The 23,435-nt window shown below is 45.1% G+C and overlaps 1 protein-coding gene across 1 annotated transcript; it reads right to left on the bottom strand.

Moving 5' to 3' along the window:
- Window positions 1-1,257: 1,257 nt before the first annotated feature.
- oxtra (oxytocin receptor a) lies at window positions 1,258-21,439 on the bottom strand. The gene is made up of 2 exons (XM_041892881.2): window positions 20,289-21,439; window positions 1,258-2,675 (listed from the first exon to the last, which is right to left on the bottom strand). The coding sequence occupies exons 1-2, from the start codon at window positions 21,208-21,210 to the stop codon at window positions 2,422-2,424; spliced, it is 1,176 nt and encodes a 391-aa protein (XP_041748815.1). The 5' UTR covers window positions 21,211-21,439; the 3' UTR covers window positions 1,258-2,421.
- Between the last annotated feature and the right edge of the window lie 1,996 nt (window positions 21,440-23,435).

The following is a 23,435-nucleotide window of genomic DNA, read 5'->3' as shown; positions in this document are numbered from 1 at the left end:
TCTTTGATATGATATCACAGATTATTATTATTTCAAAACATTCACAAGAGCCTTGAGACCTTCTGTACCCACAGTACAATAGTACAGTATCCTCTTGGCCTCTACAGATATAGGATCTTAATTTGAACCAGTTTGCTACAGAGGGAAACGAATCCTGCAGCAACAGGAAATCTGAATTATTATGTGGATTATAATTAATATACATTTTTCGTAAGGGAAATTCAAGTATGACATTTCAAAGTGGAAATTACAAACTTCAGAAGCTTTTTTAAGCCTCAAATACACTACATGTTTTAAATGTTCTCCTGCAACAGGGTGATCAAATTAAGATTTGAAGTTACCCATTCCTCTGGTGTTGCTTCTTTTTGTCATCAGGGGGACCCAAGAACAGTCATTCTCATTGGAAGGTAGGTATAGAAAAGCCAATTGAGAACTAGTGGTCTGGATCCAGACACGTCAGGCCATGTCTAGAAAAGTAGCATTACACCATCCCTATATATTTTTCCTATCTTCCTATGAAATGCATGTATGTGCACATTAATCAATCTCTAACAAAATTTAAAGATACAGAAGTTCAACATAATTTAAAAGCCGGCTCATTCTTACAATGCGGTGCCTTTTCTGTCCCCAGGAAATATCACTTCTTATTTAGTGTAAAATGTGAATTCCAAAAGGCTTTAAATATAAGGTTGGGTGTCCTTCACCTTAAAAACACAAACATATAGATCTTGAAAGATAATTTTATGCATTTTGAACACTTTTTCCAGTGGATATAGGCGTTTTTGCCATGTCCCTGGGTGTTATTCAAAATGTTTCAAAATGTTCAAATATATGTTTGATAGAGAAGTTAAAATCCTGTTCAAGTGTTGACCATTATGCTAGCTCAATCTCGCTCACGCACAGAGATATGACTAATTTGGCCTCCAAATTTCCACCCTGTTAGGATTATGGACCTAACATGTTGGAAAATGCCTGAGCTTGACCAACATGTTTTTCTGAAACGCAAACATGTCCTTTTCCTCATATAATTAAAATAAAATAAAATAATTCCTAAAGTTATGAGGTCCAAAAGCCACCACGTTGTAGGAATGACCCAGCTGCTCAACTCCATTTGATTCAAAAAAATCGATTCGGACTCACTTGATAGAACACATACAATTTATTTCCAATAAATAAGAGATACATATGTACTTTCCCAAAATACAACACTCTAAATGCAAATAAGGAAATTATGTTTTCTATTAAATGTTCAGTAGCTTGAAGGACAACTTGAAAACAAAGACATTTACAGTAAAAGGAGAAGCCAACATTGTAAAAAATAAAATAAAATAATACTGCCATTTGTGATGTGTACAAGGAACAGAGTTTCAAGTAGATTCGATATTAAGGCAGGTCACCCTCTTTATGCAATGGGTTCTAAAATACATTGAATAATCCAGATAGATCAAAGCAGGATTCATGAAATTGCTCTCCCAATTCAGAGTGTTCTGAGTATGTGTAATCCATATTTCTCAATCATATTTTGCAGTGAAGAAGACGCCAGCCTAACACTAAAAAAATACAGACAGAGTAATTATGTAGGAAGTACACCACAATCTTCATAGAAATATATTTGGATGTTTGTGTTCATCCTAGAAGAAAATGGTGGCTAGTTTATTGAGTTGCCTTCTGTAAAAATAAGTAAGTAAACCTTTACAGCATGACAGATATCACAGTTTTCATTTCACAAACTGTGCAAACTGTGTAATAGTTGAAACGTACAGTGTGTGTGACCTGACACATGGTGTGATACAACAGACATGAGCAACATAGCACAGGAAATATCCTATTTGTCGATATGTGCAAAGCAATGTAAGAGGAGAGTAGCTTTACCTTCAGGCTGACAAAATAAATCAGAATGTCCCTCTGTTTTGGTCAGTATTCACAACCCAAACCACCATTACAGATCTGATTGACACAGAGTCTGTGGCATGGGAGGCCTATGTTAATGGCCTTTAAGTCCATGTTGAGGAGAACACAGCTCCCTCCTCTCCTCTCCTTGGTTGGGTGTGACAGACAGTCAGTCCTTCATTTTCCATTCACCATCTGCTGTGCTCCTCCACGGACCAAATATGTAAATCCATCAGTCTGAAAACAAAATCAATGGATAACTCTGAACTGCGACAGGACATTTGCCTGTGAGAGGAGACATTCAACATGTCCCAAATAAATCTCCATCTGTACAACAATTAATCGTTCATTTTACTCTTGACAAACCATGTCCAACACGAAATAAAAAGCAGTGCAATAGTTTTAGGTGAGCCTCCCCCGGAGCGGGACAACAGTAGGGAAGGAGAAGTGTGGGTTTGGGGCGGTGGTGGAGGGTGTGTGTGAGGGGTTCACAGTTTTGACCTGGGAGGTCTTGGGGGGAGGGAGGGCGTCTCATGTGGTGGAGGTCTGTGTGATGCTCCTCTGGCTGCTGGTGCTCTTGATGACGTAGGTTGAGGAGTTGCTCTTGCGGCTGGAGTCGTGGTCACGCTCGCACTGGCACTGGGAGGACTTGAGGTAGCGGGCCGAGCAGCACACAAAGTTCTGCCTCAGGTCTGAGAACAGGTGGCCCGCAAAGCACATGTAGATCCACGGGTTACAGCAGCTGTTCAGACTGGCCAGCAGCATGGAGATGATGAAGGGCAAGGCTGGGGAAACAAGACACACACTTTGATTTTTACTGATTGCAAATTAACAATTGGTGCAAGAAGTGGGTTCTAGTGTTTTGCGGTAGACATTCATTTGTTTGAAGATATAAAATACATTTTTAAAGATGATATCTGATTGGATCGAACGATTTCCATTGATCTCATTCACACGTCGTAATAGTCTACATTTCAGAGAGAGCTTAACATCCGTGTAGCTCAGTTGGTAGAGTATGGCAGTTGCAACACCAGGGTTGTGGGTTCAATTCCCATGGGGGCCAGTATGAAAAAAATAAATACACTCACTCTGGATAAGAGCGTCTGCTAAATGACTAAAATTTAAATAAACATGGTTGTTGTGAAATGCCATCTTTCCTAATTCCGAAAGTATCCTCTGGTTCTTCTGAGGAAACCATTCATTATCTTTCTCCCCCCCCCCCCCTCCCTCCTCCCTCTCTCTTTGGATTGTTCTTAAGAATAGACAATATTTTTTGGCTTGGTCATTGAAGGGATACTTCGGGATTTTGGCAATGAGGCCCTTTATCTACATAAAAATGGTATCCACGTGATCATCTGACTCTGGGGAAGTAGATAAATGGCCTCATTGCCAAAATCCCGAAGTATGCATTTAAGAAATGCAGTGGCCATGACTGAAGCCAAACAAGAGTTGTCTTGGGTGGGTGGTTTAATGTGGGTGTCTCTTGTGTGTGTGTTCGCACATGGCAAGCGTTTGTACATTCACTCTGCCAAAACAGTACACAGTTACAGTCACTCACTATTCTAGATAACTTGAAACAGTCTAACCAGAGGGGTATACTAGAACGCAGCATCAATGAGTTAGCCAGCTAACTTCGATAAACAATCAGAAATAACTGTTGATTTTCTGATTCAATAAGAAAGCTAAAGTTACATATGTGTTTTTGGTTGTTGTGTCAATTAGACCATGCCCATTTCAAGCTTATCTTTCTAAAAATACAAAGTTATTTCTGAATAATTAGGTTAGCTGGCTAACTCTTTGATCCTGCTTTGTACAGTCGTGGTCAAAAGTTTGAGAATGACACAAGTATTGGTCTTCACAAAGTTCGCTGCTTCAGTGTTTTTAGATATTTTTGTCAGATGTTACTATGGTATACTGAAGTATAATTACAAGCATTCCATAAGTGTCAAAGGCTTTTATTGACAATTACATTAAGTAATGTAAAGAGTCAATATTTGCAGTGTTGACTCTTCTTTTTCAAGACCTCTGCAATCCGCACTGGCATGCTGTCAATTAACTTCTGGGCCACCTCCTGACTGATGGCAGCCCATTCTTGCATAATCAATGCTTGGAGTTTGTCAGAATTTGTGGGTTTTTTTTTGTCCACTCGCCTCTTGAGGATTGACCACAAGTTCTAAATGGGATTAAGGTCTGGGGAGTTTCCTGGCAATGGACCCAACATGTCAATGTTTTATTCCCAGAGCCACTTAGTTATCACTTTTGCCTTATGGCAAGGTGCTCCATCATGCTGAAAACAGCATTGGTTTGTCACCAAACTGTTCTTGGATGGTTGGGAGAAGTTGCTCTCGGAGGATGTGTTGGTACCATTCTTTATTCATGGCTGTGTTCTTAGGCAAAATTCTGATTGAGCCCACTCCCTTGGCTAAGAAGCAACCCCACACATGAATGGTCTCAGGATGCTTTACTGTTGGCATGACACAGGACTGATGGTAGCGCTCACCTTGTCTTCTCCGGACAAGCTTTTTTCCTGATGCCCTAAACAATCGGAAAGGGGATTCATCAGAGAAAATGACATTACCCCTGTCCTCAGCAGTCCAATCCCTGTACCTTTTGCAGAATATCAGTCTGTCCCTGATGTTTTTCCTGGAGAGAAGTGGCTTCCTTGCTGCCCTTCTTGACACCAGGCCATCCTCCAAAAGTCTTCACCTCACTGTGCGTGCAGATGCACGCACACCTGCCTGCTGCCATTCCTGAGCAAGCTCTGCACTGGTGGTGCCGCGATCCCGCAGCTGAATCAACTTTAGGAGACGGTCCTGGTGCTTGCTGGACTTTCTTGGGCGCCCTGTCACCTTCTTCACAACAATTGAACCTCTCTCCTTGAAGTTCTTGATGATCCAATAAATGGTTGATTTAGGTGCAATCTTACTAGCAGCAAAATCCTTGCCTGTGAAGCCCTTTTTGTGTAAACCATGGTTAACAGAGGAAGAACAATGATTTCAAGCACCACCCTCCTTTTAAAGCTTCCAGTCTGTTATTCTAACTCAATCAGCATGACAGAGTGATCTCCAGCCTTGTCCTCGTCAACACTCTCACCTGTGTTAACGAGAGAATCACTGACATGATGTCAGCTGGTCCTTTTGTGGCAGGGCTGAAATGTAGTGGAAATGTTTTTTGGGGATTAAGTTCATTTTCATGGCCAAGAGGGACTTTGCAATTAATTGCAATTCATCTGATCACTCTTCATAACATTCTGGATTATATGTAAATTGCCATCATAAAACCTGAGGCAGCAGACTTTGTGAAAATGTATATTTGTGTCATTCTCAAAACTTTTGACCACGACTGTAGTCTACCCCTCAGGTCTTGTGTCTTGAAGTCGCCTAGGCTAGCTAGAGCTAGATAACTTATTTAGCCAATATTAGAATCAGCTGGCTGATGTGCTACCGTGGCAAAGTTGGTCAACTGGCTAACGTTGCCCATGAAAGGAAGCTGGGCTAGCGAGCAAGCATTTTAGCCAGGTAGCCTAGGACAACAAAAATTACAAGCGTGTACTGTATGACAGAGTCATAGACCGTTTCGTCAACATGAAAGAGAGGAGGATGGCATTGACGCTTCTCTACATGTAGGGTGATTCAACATGTTTTTTCTACTTGCACGCACGCAAGCATACACACACACACACACACAAATCAGAACCATGGATAGCCACGTAGTATGCGCTCCAGCAGGTATATCTCACTGGTCATCCCCAAAGCCAACACCTCCTTTGGCCACCATTCCTTCCATTTCTCTGCTGCCAATGACTGGAACGAACTGCAAAAATGTCTGAAGCTGGAGACTCTTATCTCCCTCACTAACTTTAAGCATCAGTTGTCAGAGCACCTTACCGATCACTGCACCTGTACACAGCCCATCTGAAATTAGCCCACCCAACTACCTCATCCCCATATTGTTATTTATTTTGCTCATTTGCACCCCAGTATCTCTATTTGCACATCATCTCTTGCACATCTATCATTCCAGTGTTAATGCTAATTGTAATTATTTTGCACTATGGCCTATTTATTGCCTTACCTCCATAACTTGCTACATTTGCACACACTGTATATATATTTTCTGTTGTATTTTTGACTTTATGTTTTGTTTTACCCCATATGTAACTCTGTGTTGTTGTTTTTATCGCACTGCTTTGCTTTATCTTGGCCAGGTCGCAGTCGAATTTGTTCTCAACTGGCTTACCTGGTTAAATAAAGGTGAAATAAAAAAAAACATATTTAGCTTATGTTGATTGGACTAAATGTGTTTTTGGTATCTTTTAGTTGTCACTGTATTAGAATAAGCAGAGGTGATTTGATGATGTTGAAATTTTGAAGTTGAAATAGTGATAGAATAGTGGAGGCAGCTCCTGTTTTTTTTGCGACTTGCAGAAACTCTTTGTGGTTCTCAATCAATAGTTGTTCACTAGTCCGAAAATGTCAGAAGCATTCACTTATTTTTTTTATTATGATAATTTGTTATTACATTAAATTTCTTGACCATGCTGTAGGTCATGTAACTGCTTGTTACATGCAATATGCTTTGTGGACTTCACCAGCAAGCAAGCAAGCAAGTTCTATATCGTGGAGCTCCGCCCCATAGGGGAGCTCTGCTCCTAATGGTTTACCCTCTGCCCTAAGGCAGCAGCAGCCTGAGACAAAATTATGCACACACCTACAGCCAATAGGAGTACAGGTGTCCCTATAAGAGGGGACGCTTCCCCTCAATCAGCCTCCCTTTTTCTTCAGCGACTGGTGACTAGACTGAAGAGCCAAGAAGAGACGAAGCACGAAGACTCAGGACGAAAACGCCGTTGATATTCCAGTCATCAACGTCGTCTAAATGAGCACACCGGGTGATTTCCCCCCCCCCAAAAGCTCTTTTCAGAGCTCAGTGCAGATGCACCTCCATGGCGGCCGGTGACCACCACGACTTATGTTTCGTGTGTTTGGGATCCCAGAATGCCCAGCATGTCTGCAGTCCCCCGAATTGCGCCTCCTGCGCCCTCCTTTCTTTAAAGGAGAGGAAGCAGCGTTGGGCGTTTTTCAGGGAGGACATCCCCCTTGAGGATGTGTTGTCGATACTAGCCTCTGCTTCAGAGGCGTCGTCCGACGGCGCAGACTCGGGGGAAGATGGGGATTTTGAGGAAGGGTCTGGCATTCCAATGGAACAGTCGGACCCCTTCCCTCATACTTTCAAGCCCCCCTTTCCTCTGGAGAGCGAGAGGGCTTGTAGTCCCTATAGCGAAGGGGATACGAGCTCTGAGAGATCAGAAGCTCTCTCTTTCGCTGCAGCCTCTCTGAGAGCGGATTTTCCGGGTCTCATTGAGAGAGCTGCTCAACGGCTGGCAATAAGCCTGCCCCCTCTTCCCTCCGCACCGGAGGTTGATATGATGGAGGGCGGTCCTTATTCCAGGCCGAGGAAGGCGGCAGAGCCAGTGGCTCCTGCCATGCCTTCTTTGGCTAGGTACGTTGGAGGCTCGTGGGAGGCACCTTTAGCGGCGCGTTCGCCTGTAAAAGCGTATCTCCCATTCACGAGAGTGGAAGGAAGGTTCCAGGGTCAGGGGATCCCCAGGTTAGAGAGCGCCATGGCGGCGTATCTCGTACCGGGTTCGAGCCCTTGGCCCTCTTCCAAGAAGGCCACGTTGCCATCCCAGAAGGACCGACTCACAGCGTCGCTGTTGGAGAAGTCTTTTGGGTTGGGAGCCCAAGCTGTAGCAGCAGCTAACAACATTGCCCTCTTGGCGGCCTCTCTGTCCCGTTTAACCACGGGTAAGACAGAGATGGCACCAGAGGAGGTGGAGGAGGCGTCCAGGATTTCTGGCGCCATACTCCACCTTACACAGGCGTCCGCAGTCTGCGCGGGGAGATCCATGGCCACTTCGGTGGTCGGGGAACGACACCTCTGGTTGTCTTTGACTTCCATGAAAGAGGCAGACAGGACGTCTCTCTTGAACGCCCCCCTCTCTGACGACGGCCTCTTTGGGGTCGCAGTCAAAGAGGCTACGCAGCGTTTTTCGAAGTTGGAGGAGGAGAAGAAGCACTTGGCCAAGCACCTGCCGTTGGCAGGACGACTCGGACCCCCTCCTCCCCAAAGGCCATCTACCTCCGCCCCTCTAAGTAGACCGGGATCTACGACGAGGCGGCATAATCGGCGTCATCCGGCGGCCACGAGCAGCAAGGGAGCGGGCTCGGCCCTCCCAGCAGCTACGGTAGCCCCACTACAGCCGGCGAGGGAGGTGACGAGGACGCCGACCTGGCCCTCCAAGGGAGGCAAGAGGAGGCGTACGTGACGGGACGCGGGGAGAGGATGGAGGACGCATCGATGGTGTCGAACGCGCCCACTGTTCCCCCCCACCCCTTCGGTTGAAGGGACGGGTGCTGATGTAAATGCTTTTGTTGATGTGTTTAATAAAGAGTTGGCTCCACCTGACTTTGTCAAAAAGAGCCTCTTTTCCATAATACGTCCGAGAGCGTTCAAATCTCACCCTCTCTTCCTTACCACTCTAAGAGCCGTTCAGCCCACCGAGGGTGCGTTGCTGAACAGGCACTAAGAGTAGGTATCCAGAAGACCTCAATCAGGTCGTCACATCACACTTCACGTATAAGAAGTGCTTTACATAGAAGGCAGCAGTCCCAGTCAGATTCTGACATGAGGACGCAGCCGCTATTTGGGATGGCGCACTAGTACAGACTAAGGTCTCCACTAGTACGAGCCAGACCCATGCTGCGTTCACGGAGGGCCCGATTACCGCGGTCACCAAGGTGCCCAGAGTATCGGGCGCCCCCAGGCATTGTAACACAGCAGCTATCTGGGGACGGCGCATTACTCGCATACCAAGGTCTCGGTTAATGCGATTCAGACCCATGCTACGTTCACGGAGGGCAGGATTACTAGCGTTATGGGTATAACCAAAGTATCAGCTCCCCTGACAGAACGAGCCAGTACTCACCACACTGAGCGTGAATCAACCCACCAGGGGTGCAGAGTTGAACACACACAGAAGGTGAAAGTTAAGAAGGTATCAAGGCGCCGTCTTGTTTTACCTCATAGAGACCTCATACTACAGACTTCTAGGAGTACTGTAGTGAAGGGCTCTGATAGCGAATTGCAGTCACCTAAGATGACGCAATCGCTCGCTGAGGATGGTGCCCTGCCGCAGGCTGTGGCCTCGGTCAGCGCAATTCAGACCCAGCGATGCGTTCAAGGAGGGCAGGAATACGACGGTTACGGGTTTAACTGACGTCCCTACTCCTCTTTCTTTCTCAGAACGCATTTCCTCTCCCTTTCACGGGAGGCCCACCTTGGGCTGTTCCACCACTTCAATGTCGGGGAACAGTGGCGGTAAGGGCCATAGAGGAATACAGGTCCTTCCTACTGGATGCACCACAGCTTCGCGCCCAGCCACTTTCTCTGCATTGCTGGCAGTGGCGAAGAAGCTGCACCCTCTCACGCTGGCTAGAACAGATGTTGCAGAAGGGTTATGCTCTCCAATTCCACCGGACCCCACCCCCGTTCAGGGGAGTGGTGGAAACGGTGATGAAGACGCCAGACAAAGTGGCCGCTCTGATGACAGAGATTACGGAACTTTTGGCGAAGGAGGCGGTGACAGTAGTTCCCCGGGAGCAAAGGAACAAAGGGCTATATTCGCCTTATTTCCTAGTGCCCAAAAAGACGGGAGGAGTGAGGCCGATTTTGGATTTACGCATTCTCAACGAGAGCATAACCAAACGGCCCTTCCGAATGCTAACGACAAAACGCCTGCTAGAATGTGTCCAGAAAGGGGATTTTTGTACGAGCATAGACCTAAAGGACGCGTACTTTCATGTGCTGGTTCAGCCGCGTCACAGGAAGTTTCTGCGGTTCGCCTTTCAAGGGGTGGCGTACGAATACACGAGGATGCCATTTGGGTATGCCCTGGCACCTCGCACATTTTCAAAGTGTGTGGAGGCGGCATTGGAACCGTTGCGTCGTCAGGGAATACGGCTACTAGCCTACCTGGACGACCTACTGGTTCTCGCCCCGTCAGCAGAGCTGGCGATCACTCACACAACACAGACAGTGATGCATCTCACAAGTCTGGGGTTTGCTGTGAATTGGAAAAAGAGCGCGCCCTGGCCCACTCATCAGATTGTCTACCTGGGGATACAGCTAGACACTGTGAGGATGAGGGCTCGAATTTCGGACCCCTGAAGGGTAGCCTTGTTGCTAGCCCTAAGGAAGTGTCGTCCGAATCACACGGTGACGGCGCTGTCGATCATGTCACTTTTGAGTCTCATGTCGTCAGCCCACTCTGTGGTTCCGCTGGGACTCCTGCACATGCGCAGGACGCAGCGATGGTTCGCCCAACTAAGACTAGACCCATTGCGTCAACGTCATCGGTTGGTGGTGGTTCCCCTCTCGCTCAGTGCAGACCTAAACTATTGGAGAAACTCGCGCGTTCTCACGCACGGAGTCCCGATAGGAAAGGTGTCCTCTCACATCCCAGTATTCACGGATGCGTCCCTGACGGGATGGGGAGGGACATGTCAGACACAAGCGATAGGAGATGTGTGGCCTCAATCAGGTCGTCACATCAACCTCCTGGAGTTGCAAACGGTTCGACTGGTTCTGACCCACTTCGCGTCTACCCTTCGGGGTCGCGATGTGCTGGTCTGGTCAGACAACCGGACCACAGTAGCCCACATAAATCGCCAGGGAGGAGTCAGGTCTCCTGCTCTCCATCGGGCGGCAGAGGAATTGTGGCTGTGGGCTCACGAGCACCTTCGCTCATTGAGAGCAGCACACATTCCGGGCTACTTGAACGTAGGAGCAGACCTCATGTCAAGAGGGGGTCCTCGAGACGACGAGTGGTGTCTGCATCCAGACATTGTTCTCCAGATTTGGGAACAATTCGGGAGAGCCGAGGTGGACCTATTCGGCGTCACGCGTGAACGCGCAATGTCCTCTGTGGTTCTCTCTGAGGGAACAGGACGATCCGCCACTGGGAAGGGACGCCTTGCGCACCAACCATGGCCGAGAGTTCTCCTGTATGCATTCCCTCCGCTGTCCTGCATTCTCCCACTGCTAGCCAGGGTGAGGTCAGGGGGCTGTCAGTGATACTGATAGCGCCCGATCGCCCGGGGCTCTGTGGTTTGCGGAGATGAGTCAGATGTTGATTGCGCCACCTTGGCCAATTCCACATCGACGGGACGCGTTGTCTCAGGCGGCTGGCACGATAGGGAAATTGCCCATAATCGGCCAACCACTGAAGGCCTGGCTGCTGAGAGGGACAGGCTAGAGCGCCGTGGGTTATCTGATGCGGTGATCAGGACCATACAGGGTTCACGTGCCAGTTCCACTTCTAAGATGTATGCCAGTAGATGGAACGTGTTTTCACGATGGTGTGTCACACAAAGTGTGGACCCCATGAGCTGTCAGGTGGAGAGTATTCTCTCTTTTCTGCAGCTCATGTTTGATAAGCAAAAATCGCCTGCCACGATTAGAGTGTTTGCAGCAGCGATTTCAGCTTGTCATGAGGGTTTTGGCAGAGACAATGTCTTTAGTCACCCTCTAGTGAAACGCTTCCTATTAGGAACGCGGCGACTTAGGCCAACACCTAGAGTCACGCTTCCTCAGTGGGATTTGGCTTTGGTACTCGAAGCGCTATGTAAGTCGCCGTTCGAGCCATTGAATCAAATACCCCTCAAGATGTTGTCTATCAAGACAGCACTGTTGCTCGCTTTGACTACAGCTAAGCGGGTCAGTGATTTGTGTGCTCTTTCGACGAGACCTGACTGCCTGGCCATCAATGGTGACCTGAGCAGAGCAGTGTTACGGTCCTAACCCGGCATTTGTGCCGAAGGTTATTAAGAGTTCATATAGGTCACAGACCGTGGAGCTGTGGGCTTTTTCTCCTCCTCCTCATAGAGAGAGGAGTGAGGAAAAGCTCCATCGCCTGTGCCCGGTACGCGCTTTGGCGTGTTACGTCGAGCGCACAGCAGCGATTAGGTCATCGCCTCAGTTGTTTGTGTGTCACGGTGCGGCTGCACTAGGTAGACCACTTTCAAAACAGAGGCTGTCTCACTGGCTTTGCGAAGGCATTGAGACAGCTTATGAGGTAGCAGGGCGGCAATTGCCTCAGGGTATCAGAGCTCACTCCACTCGTGGAGTAAGCGGCTTCTACTGCCCTTTTTAGAGGAACGGGAGTAGAGGATATCTGTAGAGCAGCATCCTGGTCGACGCCGTCTCCATTTATCCGTTTCTATCTCTTAGATATGTCTTCCAATTCTCTGGCTCGATCTGTACTCAGCGTGGCTGAAGGGAGATCTTGAGCAAGAAGTAGAGGAGAAGCAGGACTGTGGACACAGGTTTCCATCAGATCCGCTTTTGGTTAGGAAGACGTGTCTTTAACAGATGTGTTTTCTAACTCTTTGGCTCGGTCTGTACTCAGCATAGCTGAAGGGAGATCTGGAGCTAGGAAGAGAGGGAAAAGCAGGACTATGGACTGGGTTTCCATCAGGTCCGCTTTGGATGAGAAAACATATTTTGTGGCATGAATCCTGACTGACAAGCTCAGTACAGTAGAGGCATGCGTGGATTAACAGAATATGAGGTCATCTATCTGCTCGCTCAGTTAGTATGACTCATGTTTTGTTCCTGCCCACTAATCTCTGGGATTCCATTGAGTGAGTGAGGCGGTCTACCGCGTTCATAATGTAGAGTGACATTTGATGTCATTCCATTAGTGGTCGGTAGTGTTTTCACAGGATATTGAGGCACATATATCTGCTAGTACAGATTAGTATGGCTTCTATTCTGGTGATCTGCCCACTAGTCATTGGCATTGCCATTGGACTAGGTGGGGCGGGTCTTTTAACCGATGACGCGGTATATTGTGACGCCCGTAGGGGTTTTTAGTTGCAGTACTGCGGGACTCGGTTACAGCCATTGCTGGGCCTGACTTTCTCGTTTTGATGGGAAGTGTTAGGCTCGGCAGGGAGTACATTTTGGGAGCGCTACGCTCCGCCCTTAAACCATTAGGGAGCAGAGCTCCCCATGGGGCGGAGCTCCACGATATAGAACGATTAGTTACCGGAGTGTAACTCCAGTTCTATGAGTGGAGCGGAGCCCCATAGACTTAAGGCCCTGCCGACCCTCTCTAGTCTCGCTGAAGAAAAATATCTCGGGAGGCTGATTGAGGGGAAGCGTCCCCTCTTATAGGGACACCTGTACTCCTATTGGCTGTAGGTGTGTGCATCATTTTGTCTCAGGCTGCTGCTGCCTTAGGGCAGAGGGTAAACCATTAGGAGCAGAGCTCCCCTATGGGGCTCCGCTCCACTCATAGAACTGGAGTTACACTCCGGTAACTAATCGTTTATTTATATAGCACAATTCATACATTGAAGCAATTCAATGTGCTTTACAAATATGTTCATCAAAAGTAATGAAAGCTCTCCGGTTTTGTGATGAAACAAATGTGTGGATGAATTTATTCTGCCACTGTGTCTTCTTATTGTCTGGGCCTTAGGCCTATATATCACGGTGGCAAGGCATATGAACTAACATGTTATAGAGCAAACAATGCAATTATCACAACACATAGGTTGTACAAATTGCTTTTTTTTTCTGGCTTCCCCAGTGATTTTACCCACGCACCACTACTGATTGGATAGCCTATCTCTGGGGCTAGTTAGGGACCGTCAATGTCTCATTAAATGCTTTCAATATGTGTCTATGAATATCTACAATTTAAAGTAGGTTTCAGGTTTTTAAGTCATTGGAATTTGCTGCTGTTGACATTTAAAAATATTGTCCCATGTACATTGTGTAATTTACTGAAGGTCCCTAACTAGCCCCATAGGGATATCGAATGTCAAACCAAATTGACCATGGACATTACAATTCAAATCAAATCAAATCAAATTTTATTGGCCACATGCGCCGAATACAACAGGTGCAGACATTACAGTGAAATGCTTACTTACAGCCCTTAACCAACAGTGCATTTATTTTTAACAAAAAAGTAAAAATAAAACAACAACAAAAAAAGTGTTGAGAAAAAAAGAGCAGAAGTAAAATAAAATAACAGTAGGGAGGCTATATATACAGGGGGGTACCGGTGCAGAGTCAATGTGCGGGGGCACTGGCTAGTTGAGGTAGTTGAAGTAATATGTACACGTGGTTAGAGTTAAAGTGACTATGCATAAATAATTAACAGAGTAGCAGCAGCGTAAAAGGATGGGGTGGGGGGGCAGTGCAAATAGTCCGGGTAGCCATGATTAGCTGTTCAGGAGTCTTATGGCTTGGGGGTAGAAGCTGTTGAGAAGTCTTTTGGACCTAGACTTGGCACTCCGGTACCGCTTGCCGTGCGATAGCAGAGAGAACAGTCTATGACTAGGGTGGCTGGAGTCTTTGACAATTTTGAGGGCCTTCCTCTGACACCGCCTGGTATAGAGGTCCTGGATGGCAGGAAGCTTGGCCCCAGTGATGTACTGGGCCGTACGCACTACCCTCTGTAGTGCCTTGCGGTCGGAGGCCAAGCAGTTGCCATACCAGGCGGTGATGCAACCAGTCAGGATGCTCTCGATGGTGCAGCTGTATAATTTTTTGAGGATCTGGGGACCCATGCCAAATCTTTTCAGTCTCCTGAGGGGGAATAGGCTTTGTCGTGCCCTCTTCACGACTGTCTTGGTGTGTTTGGACCATGATAGTTTGTTGGTGATGTGGACACCAAGGAACTTGAAGCTCTCAACCTGTTCCACTACAGCCCCGTCGATGAGAATGGGGGCGTGCTCAGTCCTCTTTTTTTTCCTGTAGTCCACAATCATCTCCTTTGTCTTGGTCACGTTGAGGGAGAGGTTGTTGTCCTGGCACCACACGGCCAGGTCTCTGACCTCCTCCCTATAGGCTGTCTCATCGTTGTCGGTGATCAGGCCTACCACTGTTGTGTCGTCGGCAAACTTAATGATGGTGTTGGAGTCGTGCCTGGCCATGCAGTCGTGGGTGAACAGGGAGTACAGGAGGGGACTGAGCACGCACCCCTGAGGGGCCCCCGTGTTGAGGATCAGTGTGGCAGATGTGTTGTTACCTAGCCTTACCACCCGGGGGCGGCCCGTCAGGAAGTCCAGGATCCAGTTGCAGAGGGAGGTGTTTAGTCCCAGGATCCTTAGCTTAGTGATGAGCTTTGAGGGCACTATGGTGTTGAATGCTGAGCTGTAGTCAATGAATAGCATTCTCACATAGGTGTTCCTCTTGTCCAGGTGGGAAAGGGCAGTGTGGAGTGCAATAGAGATTGCATCAATTGGGTCGCGTGCAGTGCAGCTGCATTCCGAATTGATGATTACTTGGGTGCTGCCAGCTGTGGGCATGTGGGCAGGATTTAAATAAACCCAACCCAATGAAAACTGTTACGGTATTCTTCATTCTGTGACATACCATTTTTTCCAATCATCTCGCAAATCTCCGTTTGGGACGAGACTGACTTTATGACCAATTTTATCCTATTTACACTTAGTAGTCCATTTTGACACTAAACAAAATTTATCGGACTCATATCGATGTTACATAGGCCATTTTCAGTCGCTCTTTAATGGAATTGGCTCATGTCCTGTATTTAACCTCTTAATGGTTATTGTGTCAAGTTGGCTGGATGTCCTTTGGGTGGTGGCCCATTCTTGATACACACGGGAAACTGTTGATCGTGAAAAACCCAGCAGCGTTGCAGTTCTTGATGCACTCAAACTGGTGCGCCTGGCACCTACTACCATACTACGTTCAAAAGCACTTAAATGTTTTGTATTGCCCATTCACCCTCTGAATGGCACACATACACAATCCATGTCTCAATTGTCTCAAGGCTTAAAAATCCTTCTTTAACCTGTCTCCTCCTCTTCATCTACACTGTTGGAAGTGGATTTAACAAGTGACATCAATAAGGGATCATATTTTTCACTTGGATTCACCTGGTTAGTTTATGTTTTGTACACTAAGTGTATACTACAGTTTAATGTGGGTGTGTTTGTGTGTTTGTGTGTGTGTGTGTGTGTGTGTGTGTGTGTGTGTGTGTGTGTGAGATTATGTATTTACATGTGTGTTTGTATATATGAGTGTGTATTCAAGTCCTAAATCCCTTAATTATGAGCTATGAGACTGCTGTGTAGCAAGAGGGAGGAAGCACAGGTCCACATGGAGCTTCAATCAAGGATATTGCTGTGGGTTGCTGTTTGGGCATTCCGTTTCTGCTGAGTTCCCCCCTTTTCAGGGAAAGCAGGAAACAGAGAACTTGAACTTTTGTTGTGTTTGCAGTTTGATTTATTGTGAGAGTGGTGGAAAATTATCTTCTTATTTGAGCGAGCCCATCTCTGGGGAGCCAATGTATAATGGTTTTCCATGAGGAAAACAACCACTGACAACCATTCTGTACTAACTGATGTTTTCAATTTACAGCAGTTTAGCTTCTCTGTGGCAAGAAAAGGAAGCTACAGGTTATCTTAGCTCTATCAAGGGGTATGTCAAATAATCTGCTCTGTAATACAGTGTCATGACTTAAATCCTACATTATAGTATCATCAGAAGAGTATTAAAAGTGTGTCTTGATAGGTTGTTATCTGAATGTGAATAGGTGTAATGCTGGCGTCATTATCTGCCATGATGGAGGTAATAGGCACTGTGATGTGGTCCTTATTAAACATTAGCAAAGCGCAGCATATGTTACTAATGGCCTCCTCAGTAATAGCCCATTAGTCTGTATGGCTGTCTGGGCTCACTACTGGCTGTGGTGCTGCTAGCTAATGGATACTTTATCTCTCCATAGCCACATGCAGCCAGGATCTCTTCCATAATGGCTGCTTCAAATGGTTTATAATTTACTTTCTTTCAATGTTAAAGCCAATAAATTATGGATTTTCCAATTGTATTGTATGGAAACTTATAGTGAAAATAAACTATTTGTACCATGTTGCATCCCCTGTGTATCTGCTATCAGAGTAAATGCCCAATATTGCATTATAACTGCATTGGCCTTACTGCTGTTAGCCCATAGAAACTCAATGAACAACAGATTCACTACATGCAACAACAGATAGTCCAAAAATAAATCAAACGGAAGTTTGTTTGAAAGTGTCTGTCCTATATCTGAGAGATATAAAAAAAGATCTGGAAATTATTATTTATTTATTTTACCCATACACAAAAAAAATTGGGGGCAATAAACTACTTCCATATACAGTGCATTCGGAGAGTATTCAGACCACTTGACTTTTTCCACATTTTGTTACGTTACAGCCTTATTCTAAAATTTATTAAATTATATTTTTTATCTACACACAATAACCCATAATGACAAAGCGAAAACAGGTTTTCAGACATTTTTGCAAATGTATTAAAAATAAAAAACAGAAATACCTTATTTACATAAGTATTCAGACATTTTGCTATGAGACTCGAAATTAAGCTCAAGTGCATCCTGTTTCCATTGATCATCCTTGAGTTGTTACTACAACTTGATTGGAGTCCGCCTGTGGTAAATTCAATTGATTGGACATGATTTGGAAAGGCACACACCTGTCTTTATAAGGTCCCACAGTTGACAGTGCATATCAGAGCAAAAACCAAGCCATGAGGTCGAAGGAATTGTCCGTAGAGCTCCGGGACAGGATTGTGTCGAGGCTCTGATCTGGGGAAGGGTAGAAAAACATTTCTGCAGCATTGAATGTCCCCAAGAACACAGTGGCCTCCATCATTCTTAAATGGAAGAAGTTTGGAACCACCAAGACTCTTCCTAGAGCTGGCCTCCCGGCCAAACTGAACAATCGGGGGAGAAGGGCCTTGGTCAGGGAGGTGACCAAGAACCCGATGGTCACTCTGACAGCGCTCCAGAGTTCCTCTGTGGAGATGAGAGAACCTTCCAGAAGGACAACCATCTCTGCAGCACTCCACCAATCAGGCCTTTATGGTAGAGTGGCCAGACGTAAGCCACTTCTCAGTAAAAGGCACTATACAGCCCGTTTGGAGTTTGCCAAAAGGCACCTAAAGGACTCTCAGACCATGAGAAACAAGATTCTCTGGTCTGATGAAACCAAGATTGAACTCTCTGGCCTGAATGCCAAGCGTCAGGTCTGGAGAAAACCTGGCACCATCCCTAAGGTGAAGCATGGTGGTGGCAGCATCATGCTGTGGGGATGTTTTTCAGTGGCAGGGACTTGGAGACTAGTCAGGATCGGGGGACAGATGAACAGAGCAAAGTACAGAGAGATCCTTCATGAAAACCTGCTCCAGAGCGCTCGGATGAAGTGGATTGAGACGCAGCCCATGCAACAAAAAACAGATGGATTTTGATGTTTTTTTTATTATTATGCAAATTATTTTTCGCTGGGGGCGCGGACATCTACTCTAGATTTTTGAAATGAGAACTTTGTTATTTCTATATTTTTCCCTACACTTGTAATGCACGATTGTTTGGGGATTCTAATAACTTGTTTTATTTCCTGGTGTTTGTCTGAAGATGTTGCTGTGGGGATCAGGAGGGAACAGAACAGAAGAGAACAGTTGTGTTGAATACATAGTGCTGTGCTCTACCTCTGATGTATTTCCAATGGATGGATGGTCTCACTTTGATTTATCATACTCCTTAGCTGTTTACAGCAATATAGCTTCAATTATATATTATACTTCTGCAAAGGATAGAACATAAACAACATTGCAACCCCAAACAGTAGGCCATATACTGTATTTAGTTCAGCACAGATTGTCCAATCCCCCTCCCCTCAATGCCAGAATCCTAATGTGAATAGGCCTGGCTAATGGGATACAGTATACAGTATGACCAGAGTTCGATACCCGGTAAATCACAAAAATTACCCTGCTCAATGATGGTTCAATGACTGTTGGTGAGTCATTGAACAACCATTGAACAGGGTAATTAAAAAATATATAAAAATCAGTATATTCACATATGTGTATAGTCTACACTTCAGGAAGTTTATGACAACAACATTGTTGTAATGTGTATGCCTTCGGGACAGTCATTATAGGCCAATTTGCTTGGAAAGGAATGTAAAGAAAATTGTAATGCAAAACTCCAACAGCAGGGGTAGCATAGCCTATTGGACGAAAACCAATTAAGATTTCTGCTCAAATTAATGAATAACATTGGATGTGGCCATAAAGCGCGTCATTAAGAGATTAATTGCAGTGATGGGCTGTCTGCTCCATCGAAGAGCTCTAGGGTGCGGTGCCGCTGCCCTGTGTGCTGGACTGAGGAGATGACATGCGTGGCCCGACTCGTGCGCTCCGATGTGCCTCCCAGGTAACAATATTTCGGCGTACATGTATAATCAGACTAATGATGAACTGCAGGCAGACTCGGATGGTTGGGCCTCAGAGGTGCGCACAAACCACGCAGGTTACACTCAGGAAAGACTGCTTCCAGTGACTTATTTTGGTTGCATGTAAATGATCGTGGGTAGGATCATTTGCTTCGCTTCAGTGGAGGGGTTTTATAGCCTAATAAGATCACCCTCTCAATGTTGTTGTTGTTCGTTACAGAAAGTGAATCAAATGGACGGTGGTGGTGTTTTATTTTCTTCATGAAAAAAACTGTACCAATTCTGGACAACCATTGAAAAATTCAGCCCAACACTTTTCTAAAATTAAGGATATTTTGACGGCTTATATAGGCCTATATGAAATTAATAAAACGAATAATATTTATTTGGCAAATGTAACATTATTCCATACATATTCGGATCGTTCCACCCGTGTCTCCACAAGTCACCATAACATTCTATAGGTGGGCAGAGCTTCATTTGCAACATGGCATTTTGGTTGGCCGGAGGCATATAATAAGATGCTGCGTATGTTGTCATTTCATCCGCTGCCTGTGGTGGTGGGCGGCTACTCCATATGATGCATCTAATCTTACATCCTCTGATGTTCCTCAGGTTGGCCAACATTTCATGCGCAAAAGTGCAGTGTCCAAACTTGTGCGAATTTCAATAGACTGTCAATGGCAAAGGCTGTATAGTGTATCTTTGTATATTTGTATTACAATCGAGGCTATTTGCTATTCGTAATTATTTAAGTATTTACCTACACCATAATTACTGGAGCTGTGGGCTGCTCCGGGGCGCAGAATGCCGAAGTCTGATAAATAATAGTACACCGCATGCAACATTACGCACACCGCATGATAAACCCCAAGGCAGAATACATTCCGAGCGTTTTAAATTAACCATGGACATTCATTGTCGTTTAACTTCAAAAGATACATATTAATAATGGCTACAATCTATAATTGCGAAGCCCCTGGTTAAAGTAGCTCCTATTACGAACAGAATCTCACCACACTGCATTTTACTGGTTATTTTCTAGTTTAAATTTACCTTCCCGGGGCGCCGCTGCATCCCAAGCCGTCCACATCTGCACGGTGAAGAAAGGTGTCCAGCAAACAATATACGCCAGGACTATGACAAATGTCATTTTAACGGTGGTTATCTTCGCTTTGGAGATGAGCTTTACACTGCTCACCCGGGCGAGCGCATGGCCTTTCGAAGTCTTCGGGGTGAGGCTTATGCACTGGTCCCTCTTGGTTTTCATTCTAAAGTTTTGCCATATCTTAAAGCTTATTAGCCCATAACAAAGGCTCAGTATGGCCACTGGTATGATGTAGATGGTAAGGCTAATCCAAGTTATATACGCTTTGGCACCCCAGGGTTCCACGAAATCGCCCCAACAGTCATACACTCCAGCTCCAACGTCCTTCAGAGAAAATATGTACATCTGTGGGCTGCTGAACAATAGGCTGAGGACCCAGGATATAATCACATAGAAGCGGTCCTTTCTCTTGTGCAGAGACCGAAGCGGCTGACAAATCGCCAAGCACCTGTCTATGGACATCAAAACAAGCATATAGGTAGAGGCGAACATCCCAACGATCTGAAGGTATTTCACCAACCTGCACAGGATATCGGGTCCATAGAAACGGAAAGTAATGTCCCAGATAAGTTGTGGCAGGACCTGAAATATAGCCACCACCAGATCCGCGATGCTGAGGTGTTTCATGAAGTAGTACATTCGGGACTGGGTGTGCTTGGTGGTGTGGATGCCCACCAGAACGCACAGGTTCCCAGCCAGGGCCAGGAACAGGACCAGGGCGAGCACGGTCACCTCCACTTTAGCCACCTCGTCATTCCGTTTCAGGGGGTTAGTCTGGTTCCCCCAGGTGGTCCCGTTGCCAAGGGTTGAGTTCCTCAAGGATTTGTTGAATGGCCAAAAGTCCTGCTCATTTAATATGGTACTTTCCATTGTGTTGACCGTATCCTCTGCCAGTCCTCATGCGAGGCCCAAAATCATGCAAAAGCAGCAATGTTTAACCACCTTAAAACATTGGAGGGTTGTTTTAAACTATAGTGTATTCTTTGGCTCTTTCTCTAACAGGTGTCAAGACAAAGCGTCCTAGTGTGGAGCTGTGTTGTTAACATTTACGCACGATGGGAAATGTAATCGCAATTTTGCGCTGAAGCCTTATTTCTTTTTCATAGCCGAATAGGATCAGACACTGAAGGAGAGGAAATAGAGGAAACACATAAATGCCTTGTTTGAATTCAAAACAATTAAATTATATAATACCAAATTAAAGGGGCAATCTGAGATTGGTGCATCCATTTTTTGTACTTTAAAATGAATGATATATAGCTACCCATAGCTTCTAAGAATATACCTTATAAATGCCTCATGAGCTTAGTTCAACTGTCGTACCCCATCAGAACCCAAAATATATGCTTATTTAATCTATTGTTTGTAAACAATTGAATTGTAAACAAACATTGTATAGTGAAATAAATATGGTTAAAACTATCATTTTGATAGCACGGAAGGTCCTTGTATCCATAGCTCTGTCTATTTTCTGTCTGCTTTGTTATTGTTTGAAATGCAGATAGCCCCTTTAAAAGAAAAATGAACAGAACCACAAAATATAATTCAAGACATTTTTGATAGGGCTCACCTAATTCGCAAAAGAAAAAGTGTAACACTTTTACGCTATGCATATTCTTCAGATATCCAAATTATATTTAACATAGCCTACAAGTAATAAATACCATATTATGATGGGGTTTCCTACTTACATGTGCATCTGCTTTACCCTCTGTCTTGTAAATAGAATACTGGAACGCCACAGTGTTTTTTTTTTCATAAACCAGTGAGCCTCCCTCACTAGTAGCAATCGGAATGGCCAGTATCATGATATTTATACCACTTGTATCCCTGGCCAAGATTACACACGAGAAATGGATTTACACATTATTTCCACTAGATGTCCATGTGCGCCACTCTTATAGATGATGGCCTAGTGCCGAACAATTCACTGCATCTGAAATGAAAATACTGACAACTGTTCTGTTTTCGAAAACGAAGTGGTCATCATCATCATCATCATCATCATCATCATCATCATCATCATAATTTACCATAGTCAACTCAATGCCTATAAAGACAAACATAACGAACAATCATAATTAAATGGCTAATTAAATAACAACTTCACACTAGATATTAAATATGTGGACACTAGCTTTACAGAGTTGACAGCAGTTGATTGGGCTACAATAAAATTGCTAGGCTAGTGCAACATTCCATTTAATTCCATGAATGCCTCTGAAACACTTGTGGAAAATTTTTTATCCCACTGGGCACACATGTTGAATCAACATTGTTTCCACATAATTTCACTGAAATTACGTTGAACCAACGTGGAATAGAAGCTGAATTTATGTCTGTGCCCCAGTGGGTTCTTTCCTTGGCAGCCTGCTGCTCAAGGTATGTAGGCCTAAATTATTGATCGAATTTAGGCAGGTTGTAAATAGAAATGTTGACTACATTCCTGCAATGCGCACCTTGAAATTGCATATTTGCCTCATTGACTGCTACTGTGCAGTGACATGTTTTATAAAGCCTTTCGGCACAGAAATCTATTCTGTATGCCTGTGAACGGAATGAGCCCGCCTGCATCTGAGTCCCCCGGGCCGGCAGACAAACCTCTTCTGAATTGTGAAAGTCAACAAGTTCCCACAAATAGAAGAGCTAAGAAGTATGGGGTTTCTGGACGATTATTGAGGAAGAAGTTGGCCTATGAGATACTGCGCAGATAGCCTTAGATGAGACTACTATGTGTGTACTGACTTGTCTTGGCTTAATCTTAGAACATTATTATAGGCCTAGTTACCGCTCCTTTACTTCCTGACTGCAGGTCAATCGGCCCGCTAATGTTACATGCCATTAGTTTCGTCACTGCTGCTGCTTTTTATGTCACTCACACATCAGTTTAAAACATAGCAAAGGTTAAAGGGGCTTATTTTCATAATTAGTCAATGGTGTAGCTTGTTTAACAGAACAAAATTAGGAGATCCCCTTTGTAGTTCACCAATTAAATGTTTGCCTACCCTTAAAAGCAGTTGAGCTGACAGCTGTTTTGCACTGTTTCCTATGGTTTTAGTCATAAATCTAGCAAGAGGGCAACATTTTATTAATGT

Source organism: Coregonus clupeaformis, chromosome 12 (genome assembly GCF_020615455.1).
Source record: "Coregonus clupeaformis isolate EN_2021a chromosome 12, ASM2061545v1, whole genome shotgun sequence".
NCBI lineage: Eukaryota > Metazoa > Chordata > Actinopteri > Salmoniformes > Salmonidae > Coregonus > Coregonus clupeaformis.
Note: the sequence above shows the minus strand (reverse complement) of the source record. Positions and strands in the feature narration are given on the sequence as shown.